We start from the raw sequence: 19798 nt of genomic DNA on the forward strand, positions 1-19798 counted from the left end.
CCGCCCCCCCACCACGCCCCACGCCCAAGGTAAAGCGCCAGCTGGCAACACTTATGCCTTTCACTGACGGAGGGACCAAGTTTTGGAGCACTCAGATGTTCAACAGGTGTGTAACTGGCTGGGGCCGGGCGCCCTGGCTTCGGAAGGGTAGTGCTGCTCTTCTCCTCCAGGCCAGAGCGGCCCCACAGGCTGCACTCTCTCCCTCTCCGCTGCAGAGGGAGCGCGTGAGATACCCTGCACTCCCGACTCCGAGCCGGCAGGCGAGGGGCGGGGCGAGGGGCAGGGCGAGGGGCGGGGCGGGACGTGGGCAGGACGCCGGGAGTCCGCCCGCCGCAGTTAAAGCGCGCTGACCTGGGGCGGGGGGGGGGGGTGGAGAGCGGCTTCCTGGAGGCTCTTGGGTCCGCGTGAGGTGGCAGCAGGTGGGACCGTTACCCGCAGGCAGCCGGGAGCGAGCGGGGCGGCCGGAAAGGAAGCGTGCCGGTCCACCATGATCCCCCTGGAGAAGCCCGGCAGCCGCGGCTCCCCCTCGGCCGCCGCCTCCGGGTCGGGCCGGGCGGGCGGGAGTCTGGGTGCGCCGCGCCGGCCGCCGCTCCCACCTCAGGCCCGCGGGCTGCTGACGGAGATCCGCACCGCCGTGCGCACCGAGCCCTTCCAGGACGGCTACAGCCTGAGCCCAGGCCGGGAGCTGGGCAGGTGAGGCGGGCGGGGCCCGGCGGCCGATCAGTGCCAGAAGCCGGCGGGCGAGCGCCGTGGGGGTGGCGGGCCCGGGGCCGATAGCGCGCGCCGTGACTTGGCACAAACTTGGGTGCGGGCGGCGGGCAGCGGGCGGGGCGGTCGAGTCGCAGCAGCCAGCCCTCCGCGCGCCACGGCTTGTCCCCGCAGCCGGCGAGGCGCTCCCTGGCGCGCGGCTCTCACCCGGGAGCGGGTGTGACCGAGTCCCCCGACGGCGGGGACCGGGGCCGTCAGCCCCGTCTCTGCGCAGGCCCTTCCGGCGTCTGAGGCGTTTTCCATGCGAGGCGGCGAGGGGGGCGTGGGAGCTGCGTGCACTTCCCCGGGAGCCGCAGCTGCGGCGTCGGCGCTGGCTTCGCGCTTCAGCTCGCGCGTGTGTGCTCGGTCCCCTCCATGGCCGTGCGAAGGCGAAGCGGGGCGGGACGGCTTCCGCTGCCCCCGCGCCGGCCGGCCGTCTCAGCCTCGCGCCGACTTCGTTTTCGGTTTCTTGGTTTCGTGCGACTTTAGTTGTGAAGTATTTGGGTCTCTGTGGCCCAGGTCCCATCGGTTTTACTCCCAGGCTCTTGGCCCTCGCTTCGCGCTTTCCCCTCTGCTCCAGCCGGCCCTTGTCCTCTCCTCCCGCCGCCGCTCTTCTTTCGGCTCTTCGTGAAAACTGTGAAAGGCGAAGGCTTGCTTGGAGACCTTACACTGTGCGTGTTGATGAGGGGTGAGGGCCAGGGGTCGGGGGACCGACTCCCCTTTTCCTTACGAACAGTTTGGAGAAGTCCGAGGCGTCGGTGTTGGAGTCAGACCTGAGCGCGTTCAGCCTGGCCGGCCCGCTCCGTGTGCCTTCGACTGGGTCACTTCGACTCCTGCTTTCTCACCCATAAAATCAGTATCTTGACCGTGCCCGCCTCCCTCGCGGGGGTGCTGTGCGGGTGACAGGCCTGTAAAGCACATGCTGCAGGTCCTGGCACAGAGACTCCGTAAACGTCCGCCGTTGCTGCAGACGTCTGTCCCGCTTGCCAGACAGCGCCACGGTAGGATGGGGCAAGGGCCTGACGGTGGTGACTGCCTTCATCTGGGGTCTTGGGAAAGGAAGGTCTTGTAACATTGCTCACAAGCAATATTTTAAAAGCTCAATTTTGCATATATTAAGCTGGCTTTTATAAATAGGGGTTGGGGGTTTTTTGGTTTATTTTTTTGGAGGGGAATCTACCTTAAACATGTCATCCTTATTTCAAATGTTCACAAAAGGAAGAATACCTTTCAGAGCAAGATACACTTCGCTATGGTGCGCACTATTTTTTTTTTTTTTAAGATTTTATTTATTTATTTGACAGAGATCACAAGTAGGCAGAGAAGCAGCGGGGGGTGTGTGTGGGGGGGAAGCAGGCTCCCCGCTGAGCAGAGAGCCCGATGTGGGGGGCTGGATCCCAGGACCCTGAGACCATGACTTAAGCCGAAGGCAGAGCCACCCAGGCTCCCCATGGTGCGAACTAATTAACTGGATCTGTACTGACTCAGCTAGGTATTCTAACTCATCCAAATTCTAGACATTGTGAAGTAGCCCTGTCTCCTGAGAAGGGAAAACTAAGACTTTCTATTATTTGGTTGTCTGGCTTCCTTCCACAGAAGGAAAACTGGCATTACAAAGCTGAAATATCTTTAGGTGGCAAGCACTGTCTTGTAGAGTTTATAATAAATGACTTAATCTGAAAAAATTGATTTGCACCCTACCAGGTGTTGATACTAAGTCCTCCAGGAATGTTCTTTTCAGTTCTTATTTTTGTCTGTATTGTAAAATTCACTTGCCTACAGGTATTTATCTTTTGCAAATATATTACATATATTTGTATGCTCACATAAGTTTGTTTACAAAAGTTACAACTCCTGAAGCAGCAGAACAGTGCAATTAGATAGCTACTTAATATAAGAACCTAAAACAGAAAAACCAAATTAATGTATTTGTTTCTTTTTGATTCCTTTAATTTTTTTTTCTTTTTTCTTTTTGTCACGGAGAGGTTTAATGCAGTGATAAAGACCATGGTCTTTGGAGTCAGGCTGTGGTTGAATCTTAGCTCTTTACTTACCACTTATATGAACTCGAACAACTTAACCATTTATTGCCTCACAGTTGTAGAGAGAATTAAATAGAACACATCTATAGCATTAAGGCTGTGCCTTTCTTAAGGGGAACACCCAATAAATATAATTCATTGTGTAACAATAAGTGTTCTTTTACATATAACCAGAAAGCAAAATGCACAATTTTATGCTTCTGTCTGTGGTGAAAGTAGTGAAATCTCATTGCAAAACAGACAGGAACTGTTTAGAACTCTCAGGAAGCAAAAGTTCTGTTTTCTGTTATTAGCAGTCTCTGTTTAAGATTTATAAATTTTGCATGTGTATTATGGTTCTGACATAATTATTCATAATCTTTTCTGTAATAAGAAAGGCGTCTTTTTTTCCAGCTATGAACTGTGGTTGCATTTTTGGTATAACTAATTGATCTCATTCTGATACAGAATTCACAAAATTATCTGTTATATTTTAATGATGTAGTAGGAAAAAGCGAAGATCTATTTGCTACATTCTATGGCCTTTCATTTAGTAAAAAATATTGAAGAGATGAGAAGAGATAAATGTTCAAAGAAACTGAGTTCTTTAAGAAGTTACCATTTTTTATCTTACACAAAATTAAAGCTTTCAGTGAAATGGTTGAAGAGAATTTTTGAAGTGGTCAATTTTGGTTCTATAGTAATGAGAGGATGTGATTTTGATTATTTTTAAGAAATGTAAGGTCATATTCTTTGATGTTCCAACAGAGTCCATAGCAACCTAAATGTGGGTAAATATAGGATATAAAATTTTGTTTCTTGAAGCTTGACTTCTTATTTGTAAAGCTTGTTACCTTTCTTTCAGTCAGGATATGTGCCAGTGTAAACCACATAAATGATTATAGGTACAGGAGACATGACCTTGAGTTCTGAGAATTTTTTCATAATATTGATTCCCCTTGAGCTTGAAAGTATAGGAACAAAAATAAGTTTCTAGAAATTTAAAATAGTACAAATTTCACATTGAATGATTTGCCTTACATGTGTTTTCATTATTTAGTCCTCAACTTTAACACTTTTTATGCATTGATAAATTTTATCTTAAGAAAAAAAGGATTTTAAAGCCAAAAGAATATCTTTTACTAAATTATTACATACTGATAGTTGAACTTCCCTATGAGAAAAAATATGAATTCTCTGCTGAATGAGTATTTCATAAATACTTTATGGTTATACAGGTGCTTTCAGTTGTATTATCTTACTTAATTCTCACATGCACGTATTGAGAGAAAGAGAGAGAGCTCAAGCAGGGGGAACTGCAGAGGGAGAGGGAGAAGCAGGCTCGCTGCTGATCAGGGAGCTGGATATGAGGCTCTATCCCAGGAACCTGGAATCCTGACCTGAGCCTAAGGCAGGCAGATGCTTAACTGACTGAGCCACCCAGGCACCCCCGGAAAGTCCCATTTTCAATGAGAAAACCAAGGCAGAGATTGATGGAGTCTTATGAAAGACTGCTGAGCTGGCACTCTTTGAAATCCCTTCTGTTATATAAGTCAGATATTTCTCAAAGAATAATCTGCAGCCTGTCTTGTAGCTGAAGCAGTTTCTCATAGTTTTTATGAGAGGACATGAGTTCCATGTTGGGACGAACTCTATTTAAGCTTCTGTGTCATATAGTTTCCTCTTCAGTTGGTCTTTGTGGTAGATAGGGATGTTGTGTATCTTTCTCTTCAGAGCAGTTGAGAGTAACTAGAATAAGAAAGGATTATTATCAGAAAATAAGAGAATATTCAAGCTGAAGGAGGGCGGGTATAATTCAGGAACTGTGTGTTCTTTACCTGGATTCATGGCTGTAGATAATGGCTTCAGGCTTTTGTACCTTATAACTACTTGAGTATGTGTCATAAATTATAATTCATAATTTCTTTAGAAATTAAAACCTTTCTGGGGCATGTGACTGGCTCAGTCAGTTGAGCTGTTGATTCTTGATTTCTGCCCAGGTCATGATCTCAGGGTCCTGAGATCCACCCCTACATAGGGCCGCACGCTCACTGGAGAGTCTGCTTGAGGATTCTCTCTTCCTCTGCCCACCTTCCCTGCCCCCCCACCCCCATCTCTCTCTCTCTCTGTCTCGCAAATAAATAAATAAATCTTTGAAAAAAGAAATTAAGACCCTTGGTAAGTAATATTGTCCATGTAGAAGTTGCCTTGTTTTAGGATGGATATTATTTAAGATTCCTTGGCCACTAGTGATTAGTTTGAAGAGTATTTACCAATAGTTGTGTGTAATTTGGTATTTTTGGAAGGATTAAAAAAATTGGCTATGTTTGTGGTTCAGCAGCAGGGTTACTTAGCAAGTTCTAAGGCAGATACTTCATTGAGTCAGCTGTTCTAATTTTTGAAAAGTTGGGACTTAAAATGTTAAAATCTTAACTTAAAATGTCCATAAACTTGGTGTGCCTGGGTCGCTCAGTTGGTTAAGTGTCTGCCTTCAGTCCAGGTCATGATCCCAGGGTTCTGGGATGGAGACTACATCAGGCTCTCCACTTAGCAGGGAATCTTCATTACCCTCTCCCTCAGCCCCTCCTCCCACACCGGCTCTCAAAATAAATAAAATCTTTTAAAAATAAAATATAGTCACTTCTTAGACTTTTTGGCTAAGATCAAGTGTAAAAAAATACATTAACTTAAGGATTGAAGAATTTCAGCCTCTTCATAAAGCTATATGTAACAAAATTTTATAAAATCAGATTATTGAACCAAGTGCATTAGAAAGCTAAGTAGCTATTGTCATTAATTCACCTATTCAGGTAAAGAAGAAGGAACTACACTTAATGAGGGAAATTTTACATCAAGTAGAGAGTTCAAGTTAGCCACCTTCAAAATTTCTCTGTTCTAGGATTCTTCTTTACAAATTACTATCATTATAGATCTGAAGTTTGTGCCCCAAACACTAAAAATAGTTACTGATTACTGATCATTTGTTGAATGCTATACACTGTAGAGATGTAATTTTGTGTAGTCTTTACTATCTTGCAAGGTTAAGTGCTATCAACCTAATCTTACAGATGAGGAATTCAGGCTCAGAAATAGTTGAGTAAATTGCCCAAGATTATGTAGTTACAAGCCAGAATGGAAAATAGTTTGTCTTTTAAAGCCCTGGCTGTTCTTGTCACTCATGCTGATAGCTGATCTGAAGGACTCACTGACTTTTACACTTAGGATCCATAGATATTTTGGGTTCTGCTGGTTTCCTTTCTGAGGTAAGGAGACAGGTAGAATCTGTCCTAGATCTTTCTGGAGTGGAACTTCTTACATTTAATAGCACTCCAGTGCTATTAAGTAAATGTTCTGTATTAAGCACATAAGGCACTTTGCTAGCATCTGGCAATTATTCTCAAATGTAACAAATCAGTCACTATTCCCTTTATCAACAAGAAGACCTGTCACCTGGGAAAATTTTATGGGGAAAATAACTTTTGAGCTCAGCCTTAATGAATGGATGGAATTCCAGTAGTAGTGATGGAAGATACTCCTCCGACCATTGGCAATAAAATAAATAAGCACAGTGGCAGAAAAATTCAGTGAAAGAGGGAATAACAAGCAGTCTGATGTGGTTAAAATATTAAACTTCATAAGATTAAGTTGCCAGAGAACTTTTATTTAATAAAAACAGGAATAGCTGTGTATATTCAGGGTGCTTATCTGATACCCTATTTGAGCACCTGCCATCTTCAGGGCACTATGGAGATACAAAGATGAATGATAAGTGAGGTCTAACTAGGGACGTCCTAGCCTAGCTTGGGAAACAGGCATGGTGCAACAAATGGTACTATGTCAGACCAATTTAAATAACATGTGCAAACCCATCCAAACCTGTTACCATTCTTATAATCAGTCTGTCAATTGATGGTACCACGTTTATCCAGTGCTCAGGTAAAAATCTTCCAGATTTTTGTGGAACAAAAAAATGCTTCCACTTTTCCCTTTTCCCCTCAGCTCTGCCTGCAGTTCCATCTGCCAAGGAATGCTTATGAACTTTGACCCTCTTTTAAATGCTTCGTCTTTTCCTAGCCTCTACGCTGCTGTTTTACTGGAGACCTACTGCCTTAAATTATTTTATTGGTTTCCCTAGTCTCTAGTTAACATTTTGTAATAAACTGTTAATAACACTATCAGAATTATCTTTAAAAAATTTATTTTAAAAATTCTAACAAGTACCCATTTTTACCTTGAGAGAGTCCAAACTCCTTAGCACTTCTTAAAGATGTGCACCACACCTTCCTAAGTTAGGCCTCAGCAATGCCAAGATGACAAAACCAAGGAGGCTTAGACTGGTGGATCTAACTCGATGTCCTTCTTCTAATTATTTGTTGATGTATCTTTACTTTCCCACCTCTCTGCAATGTATTATCATTCAGTGGTTCTGAAATATATTGATTTTTTTATATTCCCCCCACCAAAAACTATTTAATACAAACCTGAGTTGTCAGTTTGGTGTGTAATAGTGAACCACAGATTTTTGTGAAATGCATGGCGAACTCAGTAAATTGTGAGAACTGTGTAGTCCAGGAAGAATTTTGGCTAAATCAATAAAGAAAGCAGATGTGAAACAAACATCTTATGCCCTTTGAACCTCATCAGCTTCAAGTCTGTAGATTAACTGTGGCCACTAGTTTCCGGAGAACACTTTATCTTTCTGCCCAAGTAACCTGAAATTCAGGATTTAGATACAATCATGGTTTTTACCATGAAGCTGTGGTAAAACGTGCATATTTTAATCCTTGAGGGGTGTAACATTTAAACACTGTGATGATATAATTCTTAATGTGTTCACTAGGACTCAGCACCTTGAATGCTGAATCTCCCATTTCTGGGTACTGTGTTGCTCTACAGAAAGAACAGTCTCAGAAGTCTTTTTATCTCCTTTGTACTCTTCCTTGAGTAGTTTCAAGGGTTCCCCTCCCATTGCACCAGTCATCTAGAGGTGAAGGCCGTACAGGTTTCCTCAAAACCCTCATGATCTGCTGTTCTTGCTGTCAGTTTTAGTATCAGAATGATGGACGAGTTTCTTCAGTGTGGGATAATGCAGGGCTTGGTTGACAATTGCCAGCCGCCTATTTTTGTAAGGCTCCTGAGCTATATAGAATGACTTTTACATTTTTATATAGTTGAAAAAAATCAGTAATATTTGATAATTATATGAAATTCACATTTCAAAGTCCATAAAGTGCTTTTGTTTTGTTCTGTTTTGTTTTAACCCAGAGCCACCCATTCATTTACCTTTTGTCTGTGATTTCATTTTACAATAGCGGACTTGCATAGTGGCAACAGAGACCAGCAAGACCGAAAATATTTGCTATCTGCCCCTTTACAGAAAAATGTGCTGACTTCCAATATAGTGCATGACACAGTGGAAAGAAAAGAATAAACCTAAAACTGTGAAGAGTGCTTCCAAAAAAACAAAGGCGGTGTCCAGACTAGGCACTGGTGGGGGTGGAGAGCCATGGGAACTGTGCTGGCAACCCTAAGAAGTGGTTGTGTGGCTCCAGATGTCGAATTGAATATGGGTCCCTTTCCTGTATTTGCCTCTGGTTCTGGAATTTAGCAATAACTTTTCTGTAAAAGGGCTCCCAGAGTTTGTAGGTTTGCATGTGTCTGAATCCCTTTCTCTTTTGAGTCATCTGTCTTCCCATCTATTCAAAAATACACATTCAGGCTAGATATGAAGTCGTATTTTACTTAATGCAGAGTACTGTATTGCCTGGAATGTTAAGTGTGTGAACAGTGAACATTTGTGTATTTGATGGAAGAGTATGTAAAGCAGTTCAGCAGAGTCATTTCTAAATTACCAGGAACATACTTCCTGTCAATTATATATGTTGGCCTGTTTTTTATAAATGAAACTTTATCTCTTTTTCTCTTTTGAAACTTCTGACATAGTAATAATTTGATTCTTCTTATTTTTTTCTTAAAGATTTTATTTATTAGAGAGAGAGCACAAGTGAGGGGCAGAGGGAGAGGGAGAAGCAGACCCCCCCACTGATCAGGGAGCCCAATGTGGGGCTTGATCCCAGAACCCTGAGACCATGACCTGAGCTGAAGGCAGATGCTTAACCAACTGAGCTACCCAGACGCCCCTGATTCTTTTAATATCTATGATTTTTTTTCTCAAAAGAACTCATAAGTCATCAGGAATCTTTTAAAACTTGATAGAGATGTTAGTCTAATGATTTTGCGGAGTAAAATAAAAGGCATTAGTCTGTGATGAATAGGTTTATGATTTAATCCCTCTAAGCATCTATAAACGTCTTTCACATCTTTGTGAACAGAAAGAACTTTGATCTGAACAAGGGTGCTGTTAGGTAGATTGTTACTTATGTGAGCAACTAAGTTCACAGTTATACGTAAGCATATATCCTTTAACATTTTTATTAGTGGGGGTTACAAAAGTATAAAGTGCATGAAAAATATATTTGTGGTTAACAGCAGCTAGGAAGGAAAAATTAGTACTCAAAATTACATCAATAGTCTAGAATTCTGGGTCCAAATCTAGAATAATGAGAAAGTCTTCAGAACCTTTATGGGGATAAGGAATGATTGAAAATTGGAAAAAGAAGGGACATGTGAGAGCTCAGGTTGTGATCCCAGGGTCCTGGGATGGAGCTCTCTGCTCAGTGGGGAGCCAGCTTCTCCTGCTCCCTCTGCTCCTGCCCCACCCCACTTGTACTCTTTCTCTCTCCATCTCTTTCAAATAAATAAAATCTTAAAAAAAAAAAAAATGGGAAAAGGGAGTGGCAGTTAACAGATCCCAGCTTCCATCAATACCCAATAGATTTGCATTTGGAAGAGAAAGGTCTTTCTGTACTGCTCAGCAAAAAGCCCAGACTCAACAGCCCTTCACTTTAGGCTTGTGATGAAAATCTTTTTAAAATAATATGCACCCAAGAGTGGAAGAAACAACCTCACAGTTTGAAAGAAGACACTGATACTGGCAGTAGGTTAAAAAAAGGAAAAAAAAACCAACAACCCAGAAACAAAAACTGATTCCTAAGCTGCCTTCCAACTTAAAGATTGGGTATTTTGGGTGATGACTATCACAAATTAATGATTTGTTTGACTAATAGCTTTTTATTTAGCACTCACTTTGTGACAAATCCCTTGTTGAGCAATTGCTATGTATTATATGGTTGAATTCTTACACAACCCTGTCAAGTGGATTCTGGTGTGTCCTCTTTTACAGATAAGGAAGATGAGATTTAAAAGGTATAATGAATTGCCCAAGTGGGCTGCAGAGCTGTTTCTGGGATTCAAACCCACATCTGATTCCAGAACTCATAGCCTTAATTTGCTTAGTTTGTTAACACTCACTCCCCTGTGACTTCCTTATTAGTTTAATAACAGATGATAGTGTAGTGTATCAAAATGATGCTTGTTGTATCTCTCTTTATAGGAAAACGAGACAGTTCCAACTGATGCTGTAGTTGAAATATATAAATGATATCCATAACTTTTGTAGTTTTGAAAGGCAATATAGTATTAGTCAATTCAGTTCTTTCAGAAATTCTGATAACCAGTTTCTCTTAATAAGCCTAATACCTTTTTTCAAGATTCAAATCATTCTTATGTATAAATGTAAAAAAATAAATTGTATAACTGCAAAAAATATTTACTTTAATATACGGTTATTCTCTATTCAGAAGTAATTTTGCAGGTTTACCAGTTACATTTTATTTGATTAGAGCTGTACCTATTAAATTCCTAAGTGGTAGTCCTGCATTTGTGATTGAATATGGTCTGAATTTGATTATCCACTGATGAATATTTGGAAATTTTATGAAAATTTACCATCTCTAGAAAGTTGTCAAGTTTAACAGGGAATGTTTTTGTTTAATTCTAGGGGGAAATTTGCAGTGGTGAGGAAATGCATAAAGAAAGATTCTGGAAAAGAATTTGCAGCAAAGTTCATGAGAAAAAGAAGAAAAGGTCAAGATTGTCGGATGGAAATAATTCATGAGATTGCTGTTCTTGAACTGGCACAGGACAATCCTTGGGTCATTAATTTACATGAAGTCTATGAAACGCCATCAGAAATGATCTTAGTTCTCGAATAGTAAGTATTATTTTCCTTAGAGTTTGTTAGACAGTCCATACTTCATAGGATGCTAGTCATCTGTTATATGTATTGTAGCCTAGCCCTGGAAATCTGAAGATTTTCCAGAACTTTTTCATGTGTTTCTCTTGTTAATTTGGAAAATACCAAATTAATAAGAATGCATGTATATTAGATTTTTTATTTTCATTCTTTAATGAAATTCTTCTGATAGTAAAGTTCTCTTGTGTTCTTATTAAAGGCACTCTTCAGAAACTAAGTGATACCAAGGTAATATTAAAATAAGAGACATTTCACAGTCTCTTACATGTTCATATAGTCTGAGTTAATATTCTCCTTCCTTTCAGAAACAATTGTTTGATTCATACCATGTTTTCATTTGAGTAAGTAGGGACTGTATAGGAAACAGCTTCAGAAAATGGACAGTTTTTTCTTCTTAAATCCATTTTCCCTCTCTGCTTCTCCTACTAAAGGAAATGATTGATAGATTTGAATACATATAAAAGTCGTAACTACATCAAGAAATACAAAATGAAAAGATAAGCTCAGGGAGAATAGTTTTATCTGTTCATCCAAAATGCTTAAAATTTATTTACTCTGTAACTAGATAGTACAAATTACACAAAAATGTGAACCTCCCAGTTTAAAAATAATGGACAAAGGATATGTTAAAATTTCAACCAAGTAAAATTGAAAATCTGATCAGCTTTATTAAGCGATTCTAGCAAGTGGAGGGCAGCTCCAAGGAGTTGTACAAAGTGGACAGGTTTTCTAGGAAGGAGCGTGTGGCAAGAAGTTATTAGCAAAAGAGGGGGAAAAAGGATTGTTTCAGGCAACATCACCTTCCCTTAAGGGGAGGGCAGGGAGTCTTATTAGGTGGATTACCTCATCTTCTTTTGGGGGGATGGATAGGGCCCATGTGAGATTCCTTGCTGATGCTGGTCAGAAATTTTCTGATTGACTGGTTAAGACTTCTACTTCTAGGGGCACCTGGGTGGCTCAGTGGGTTAAGCCTCTGCCTTCAGGTCAGGTCATGATCTCAAGGTCCTGGGATTGGGCCTTGCATCGGGCTCTCTGCTCGGTGGGGAGGCTGCTTTCCTCTCTTTCTCTCTCTCTCTCTCTGCCTTACTCTCTGCCTACTTGTGATTTCTGTCAAATAAATAAATAAAAAATCTTAAAAAAAAAAAAAGACTTATACTTTTAGGGGAGGTTGAAACTGTAATTAGGTTAGATATGAAGCCCTAGTTTGGTGATTTGTTGATTTGGTGACACCAGGTTGGGCCTGTGCTTTTCTTTTTAACAGATATGAAGGGAAATTCCACATAGATGTACATATATATAAATGGCCTATATGTATATGAAAAATATTGATTCTTAGAAATTATATAATGTAAATTTAAAAATATTTCCCCTTACAAGAGTGGCAGAGATCATAACGAAAAAGTTGATGTTCGTGGGTTGAAACATCTGATTTATGCTACAGGTGCAACTTTTCTGGAGGACAGACTGGAGTTGTGTATCAAAAACTGAAAACAACGATGATGATGAACAGTCTTTAATCCAGCAATTTCACTTACATATTTTTCCACAAGGAAATAATGGGGCAGTTGAGCAAAGATGTGTTAGAAAATATTCAGTGAAGGTTTTTTTAATGTAACAAAAAAAGAAACCTAATTGTTTAATAGAAAGGGCTCAGTTGGTTAAATAAGTGATAATGTCACAAAGTGAATTACTGTGCAATCATTTAAAAAGCTAAGGTGGATATAAATGTTTCAACATAGATTTTTTAAAAAATATTGTTAAAAAAACATTACAAATGTGTAGTATTCTTAAAAAATTTGGAAGTTTGTAGAAAGCAAATTCTAGATGGCTAAAATAGTGGCTTCCTCTTGATAATGTAATTCAAGAGCATTGTGTTTATAAATTTTAATTCAGTAATTTCACTTATAGGAATCCCTTCTAGAGAAATTATAAAATGTGTTTCACACAGGGTATTTTTAATAAAAATATTTAAAATGACGGGATGGTTAACAAATGTAGTATATGTGGATCATATCTGAATAAAGTTTTCTAACTTAAAAAAAAGTTGGTCTAGGAATCTCATTTATAAATCCCCTGCCTACCTAGATTTTGGTTTCCAGTTTGTTTTGGAGAGGATCAAGGCATGACTGGAATTTGATCTAGAAAAGACTGTGAAATGCTACTCTCCCACCAGATCTCATTCCTCTCCTGTTCCCACCAAACCTGCTCTTCCGCCTTTAATCCTGGGCTCTTCCCAGGTCTCCCGGTCTTTCTGCTGGCTCCAAACTCACTTCCTTTTTGTGATTCCCTTTTCTTCCGTGGCTAGTTCTGCTAGTCTCTCGCCAGCACCTCACGTTATTTCCTTCTTTCTCCCAGTCTCAGATGAGCTTTCGCTGTCCTTGGGTAGTTCTTTACCTAATCTCTCGTTCTTTTAATGTGCCCCCCCCCCTCGCCCCCGCCAGGATCTCAGGATCTATTCAAAACCTTTAACACACTCACTACATCACCTGCTTCCCATCTTTTCTGAGACACCTGGCCCTTTGTCCCCTCTCTGGAGAGAATAAAGGCTGGCAGGCACTCTCCCGCAGCATCCCTCACCCCTTCGCTTCTATCTGAAGCTTCCACTGCTTAACTCTGAGGCTAAGACCTTAATTTGTGCTTTTTAACTCTCTTCTTTTCTAGGGCCGTAGTTTTGCTTTAAGGTGAGTTCACTGACCTCTCTCAGCTTTTCAGCCCCTCTTCCAAGGCGGTGCTCTGCCCTTGTCTTCCAGTGTGGCTGCCTCTCTTATCCTAAAATTCCTTTTCCTCAGTTTTGACTGTCTTTAAACCATGGTCCTGGCTTGCTTTGTCCTTTCCTGCCGTACTCTCTAAAGGAGCAGGCTGCGTTTACAGCTTTCCTCACCTCGTCCGTGTGTCGCTCTCCGCCAATCCTTGCATGTGTCACGGGCCATTGCACCATGACTCTCAGCTGCCGCACCTGCTCTTCCCAAACCGTTTGCCAAAATCTGTCTCCTCTTTTCAGCGCTCACTCCACTTCTTACTCTCTGTAAACCCTTTGTTGTATTATACCTTCTTTCTTGAAATGTCTTCTTTCTTGGCTTTCAGGGTCTCTCTCTTTTTTCTTCTTTTTTCTTTTAAATCTGTCACAGCCTTTCACCCTGCTTCTGCCGTGTGAATACAAGTGCTCCCCAGAGTTCGTTAGCGGTGTTCTTGTCGTGCATTTATATTCTGTGCATTTACTCTGACTGATAACAACCTGTGTGGCTTCAGCTATTATTTATAGTGATTATTTCCAAATCTTTGTCTCCAGCCCTGGGCCTTCTAAGTTCTGACTGCGTCTCTCTGTATCCAGCCACACATCGTTATCAATTCAGGATACGAATATGTGGGCTCCCCTGCATTGCCCAGATAATGCCTGTTTTTCTTCTGTTCCCCATTTCCATTGTTATTCCCCATTTATTTCATAGCTCAGGACTGAAACCTTGACTCTCCTCCCTTCCCTTATCTCCTTTAAAAGCTTGTAAATAATAAATTACCAAGTTTTTCACTTAAACCTCATCCTTGTGTTCCTTTTTCTTGGTACCTGCTGTTTCTCCTCTCTGTTGGGTCTCTGATGGACTCTGAGTAGCTTCTTGGTTGATCACTCTGGCTTCAATTCCAGGATGTTCCACAGATTTCTGGTAGGTTACTAAGACATAGATGTGGTAATATCATTCCCTTGCTTAGAAATCTTCGGTGGCTTCTGTTGATTTAGTGATCATGGTTTCAGGACCACACATCAATATGATCTGTCTAAAAATATTTGTATTCTACTTTTTGTATGAAGAGAAAGTCTTAGAAATATGCTTTTGGATATTGAGGTATCAAAATTCTCAGCCACATCAGTAGATTGTTTTGAGGGAAACGGGCAGGTTTATGATCCCCACGTCACTAATACATTTCGCATACACTTAAGTACCTGCCATATGCACCAGGTGCTAATAGTATAAAAGTAAAAAAGTATGAAAGTAAGAACAGCACAGCCTCTGCCCTCTCCATGCTACAGGCTTAGTGAAGGAAATATAAATGATTACAGTGATGTTGGTGTTTAACCAGAAATGCTTGCTAGTTGCTGTGGGAACAAAGTGTCCTGGTCGTGTAAGAAGTGACTGTGTGTGCCAGGCACTATGCTAAGTCTTTCAGCCAGCTTTATAGAAAGTATTCACGTGCTGTATATACATTCTCTGTTCTATTTTTTTTTTTAATTTTCAGGTTTATTGAGATATAATTACATAAAACATTTTGTAAGTCTGAGGTGTAGAATGTGTTGATTCGATACCCTTATGTATTGTGTGATGATTACCATTACAGCATTAGTTAACACCTGCATCAAGGTATATAATTACCTTTTGGGGGGGAGGGGGGGTGGGTAAGAACATTTAAGATTTACTTTCTCAGCAACTTTCGAGTATATAATATTAGTAACTATCACCACCATGCTATACATTAAATTTCCAGAACTTACTTGTCTTGTAACTGCAAGACCAGTAAGTGCCCTTTGACCAATATCTCCTTTTCCTCCACCTCCCCACCCACTGGTAACCACCAGTCTAGTCTCTGTTTCTAGGAGCTTTGCTTTTTTAGATTCCATATAATTGTGGAATATATTAAAATGGTTGAATAATATTCCATTTTATGTATATCACATCTTCTTTGTCCATTCTTCCATTCATCGATACTTCAGTTAACAGGGGAGTGTTAATCTTTTTGAGATTCTGTTTTCATTTCTTTTGTATATATACCCAGAAGTGGGATTGCTAGGTCATATGGAAGTTCTTTTGATGAACTCCATACTGTCTTTTCTTTCCTTTCCTTTTCTTTTTTCTTTTTTTAAGATTTTATTTATTTGACAGAGCGAGAGAGCACAAGCAGGGGGGAGCAATAGAAGGAGAGGGAGAAGCTGGGTCCCTGCTGAGCAGGGAGCCAGATGCAGGGCTTGATCCCAGGACTCTGGGATCATGACCGGAGCCAAAGGCAGGCTCTTAAGCATCTGAGCCACCCTGGCACCCCCCCATACTGTTTTCATAGTGGCCGCACCAATTTACATTCCCATTAGCAGTGCCCATGGATTCCCTTTTCTCTGCATCTTTGCCAACACTTGTCTCTGTGATGATAGCCATCCTAACAGGTATGAGATTATACCCAGTTGTGGTTTTGATTTGCCATTCCCTGGATGATTAGTGATATTGAGAACATTTTCATGCACCTGTTGAACATTTATATGTCTTCTTTGGAAAAATGGTCTGTTTAGTTTCTCAACCCATTTTTAAAATCACATTGGTTGTATAAATTCTTTATATACTTTGGATATTAAGCCCTTATCAGATACATGATTTGCAAATATTTTCTTCCATTCCATACATTGCTTTCCATTTTGTTGATGGTTTCCTTTGCTGAGCAGAAGCTTTTTAATTTGATGTAATCCCACTTGTTTATCTTTGCTTTTGTTGTCAAACCAAGAAAATTGCCAAGACTGATGTCAAGCAGCTTACAGCTTATGTTTTTTCATAGGAGTTTTATGTTCATGTCTTATATTCAAATCTTTATTTTGAGTTGACTTTTGTGCATGATATGAGGTAAGCATCCTGTTTCATTCTTTTACATGTAGCTATCCAGTTTAAAAAAAAAAAAAAAACATTCATTGAAGTTCATTGAAGGGACTGTCCTTTATTGTATATTCTTGGATATTGTATATCCTTTTTCATTAGTTAATTGACCATCTATGCATAGTTTTATTTCTGGGCTTTCTATTTCTGTTCCATTAATCTATCTTTTTATGCCAATACCATACTGTTTTTATTGCTGTAGCTTTAATACACACATACACACCCACAGTTTTTTCACAAGAAACTTTTTGTATTAGAGGTAAAATTGGTTTATAACATTATGTAAACTTCAGGCGTACAAAATTTGACTTGACGTGTGTGTACTACAAAGTGATCAATACTGAAAGTCTAGTTACTATCCATCTTCATATAATTGGCCCTCTTCACTCACTTTTGCCTACCTCTCTCCCCACTTAGCCTCTGGTTACTACCAGTATGTTCTCTATATCTATGAATTTTGTTTTGTTCATTTTTTTAAAGATTCCACATATGAGTGAAATTATATGGTGTTTATCATTTCACTTAGCATATCAGGGTCTATCTGTGTTGTCACAAAGGTAAGATTTCATTCTTTTTAATGGTTGAGTAGTAACTTATTTTGAAATTGGAAATATATTTTGAAATCCAGATTTGTTGTTTCTCAAGATTGCCTTTGTTATTCAGGGTCTTTTGTGGTTCCATGCAAATTTTAGGATTTTTTTTTTCTGTGTCTCTGAAAAATGCCATTGGAATTTTGATATGAATTGTGTTGAATTTGTAGATTACTTGGATAGTATGAACTATTCAACAGGATTAATTCTTCCAACCCATGATCATGGTATATCTTTCCACTTACTTATGTCCTCTTTGATTTTTTTCATCAGTATCTTACAGTTTTCATTGTGTAGATCTTTCACATTCTTGGTTAAATTTATTCCTAAGTATTTTATTCTTTCTGATGCCATTGAAAATGGGGTTGTTTTCTTAATTTCTCTTTCTGAAAGTTCATTGTTAGTGTATAAAAACACAATGATTTTGGTATATTGATTTTGTATCCTGCAACTTGATTTATTTGTAAATTTTAGGACAAGATTTTATATGAGAAAAAATTTCAGAGGACTAATCAACCTAAAGTCACACTAAATAACAGCCAAGATTCAATCTGGGAGTGTGTGATTCCAGAGCTTTTACCCATGAGTTGTGCTGCTTTATGCATCTAGGAGATAGATATTTAGGGTTTTATACTAACTCATTGCCTTACCTAGAATGTTTCAGATTGTTTTGACCTTCTCTCCTATTTTTCTGTCTGACTTACACCTCCTCTCCTGCTAGTCCTTTTCCAGCCACAGTGTGCATTTTAGACACACTGTCTTTTCTCAGCACTTAAAGATGTCATTGAGTTGTCATTTGCCTTTTGTTTATGACAAGAAGTCTGCATTGATTCTCCGTTCCTTTATAAATGTCTCTTTTAAAGACATTAATTCAGAAATTTGAGCATGATGAGCCTTGGGTTTTCTTTGTGTTTATTCTGCTTGGGGTTTACTTTGAGCTTCTTGGTTGGATCTTTGGGATTATAGTTTTTATCAGTTTGGGAGTTTTTCAGCCATTATTGAAAAAAATATTTGTGTCCCCCCCCAACTCTCTTCTCTTGTTCCTTCAATTACCATCTGTTAAACTGCTTGATATTGTCACTCAGGTCCCTGGGATCCTATTGTTTTTGTTTTTGTTTTTTTTCCCCCTTTCTAAAGATTGAATTGCTAGGTCTTAAAATTCCGTTGCTATATCTTAAAATTCACTGATTCTTTGCAGTGCTATAAAGCCCATCCAGAGCAGTTTTCATTTTAGATACTTTATCTTTAGAAGTTCCATTTGGTCCTTTTTCGTACCCATCATCTCTCTTGTTATGGTCATATTTTACTCTAAATCCTTGAGTATATTTATAATGCCTTATCTGCCAATTCCATAATCTGTTATTTCTGGGTCTGTTTTTATTGTTTTCCTGTAAGTTGTGGATTGTAATTTCTAAGATTTTATTTATTTATTTGACAGACAGAGATCACAAGTAGGCAGATAGGCAGAGAGAGAGAGAGAGAGAGAAGCAGGTTCCCTGCTGAGCAGAGAGCCTGATGCAGGGCTTGATCCCAGGACCCCAGTATCATGACCTGAACCAAAGGCAGAGGGTTTAACCCACCGAGCCATCCAGGTGCCCCGAATGGATTGTAATTTGTGGCACTTTCAGTGTCTTAATTTTTGGAATGATGCCATACATTAAGATTGCCACAGTGTTGAGTGGATTTTATGATCTTTCATTAAAAATGATGACGTTTGTTTTGACAGGCAGTTAAATCACTTGTAAATCCGCTTTCTTGGGGGCAGTTCAGAGGCTACTTAATCTTACTACTAAGGTATGGCCCTTCTGGGATGGGGGGCCTGCTAACTGCCAAGTGGTTCACATGATTTGTCTACTTCAACTGGACAGGATTGAAATATCTTATACTGTTCTCTGTGAATGCTAGGAATTATTCAGCTTCTAACTTCCCAGCAATTCTTTGCTTGACCTTACAGAGTTTCACCTTATGCTTGCCCTTATTAGTATTTTATCTAAGACTTCAAGATACAGCTAAGCACATGTCTGGAAATCTTTCTCTATAGGTCACTCCTCTTGAAATCCAACTTCATTAGCTTCATCAAACTCCTGGTCTGTGTCTTCATTTTAGCAAGGCTGCCATATTCTGCTTAAGCTTCTCTACCACCCTGTATCACAGTCCATAAATTATTTCCAAATAGGAAGACAGACAGTAGGGCTACTTATTGGTGTCCCTTTTCTTTGGGATCATGGTCCAAACTGCTTACGTTCTCATGTCTGAAAACAGTTGGCTCATATACTTTGCTCATTTTCTAGTTGTTTATAGATAAAGGGTAAGTTCTCTGCCATTTGGCTCAAAGGGGAAGTAGGTACTTAACCTTTAGTGAGTCATGTCCTGTATTTTTTACACCATCATGCCCTTATACTTTGTACACTCTGCCTGGGATGTGCTCTTAACCATTTCAGCTAGTGGATTCCTTTTCCTTCTACAAGTCTTAGAATAAATGTCATTTTTTAATAAGCTTTATTTTCTCCTTTCCAATGAATTGCTCAGTTGCTGAATTATCAAATCACTTGATATATAATTTCACATGCACATATATTTATACATATGTATTTTTAAAAATGTTTCATTTTTTTCTCTCCCACTAGTACCTGAAGTTATAAGCCATACTTTCTTTATTTT

The 19798-nt window shown here is 39.9% G+C and overlaps 1 protein-coding gene across 1 annotated transcript in view; it reads left to right on the plus strand.

Moving 5' to 3' along the window:
• The first annotated feature begins 344 nt into the window (after positions 1–344).
• Positions 345–19798, plus strand: part of STK17A (serine/threonine kinase 17a) — a 40790-nt gene continuing 21336 nt past the window's right edge. Inside the window, exons 1-2 of the mRNA XM_059170594.1 lie at positions 345–693; positions 10669–10881. Coding sequence (XP_059026577.1) covers positions 488–693; positions 10669–10881 — 419 coding nt within the window. The 5' untranslated portion in view covers positions 345–487. The remainder of the gene's footprint in view (positions 694–10668; positions 10882–19798) is intronic.

This window comes from Mustela lutreola, chromosome 4 (assembly GCF_030435805.1).
Source record: "Mustela lutreola isolate mMusLut2 chromosome 4, mMusLut2.pri, whole genome shotgun sequence".
NCBI classification, from domain to species: domain Eukaryota; kingdom Metazoa; phylum Chordata; class Mammalia; order Carnivora; family Mustelidae; genus Mustela; species Mustela lutreola.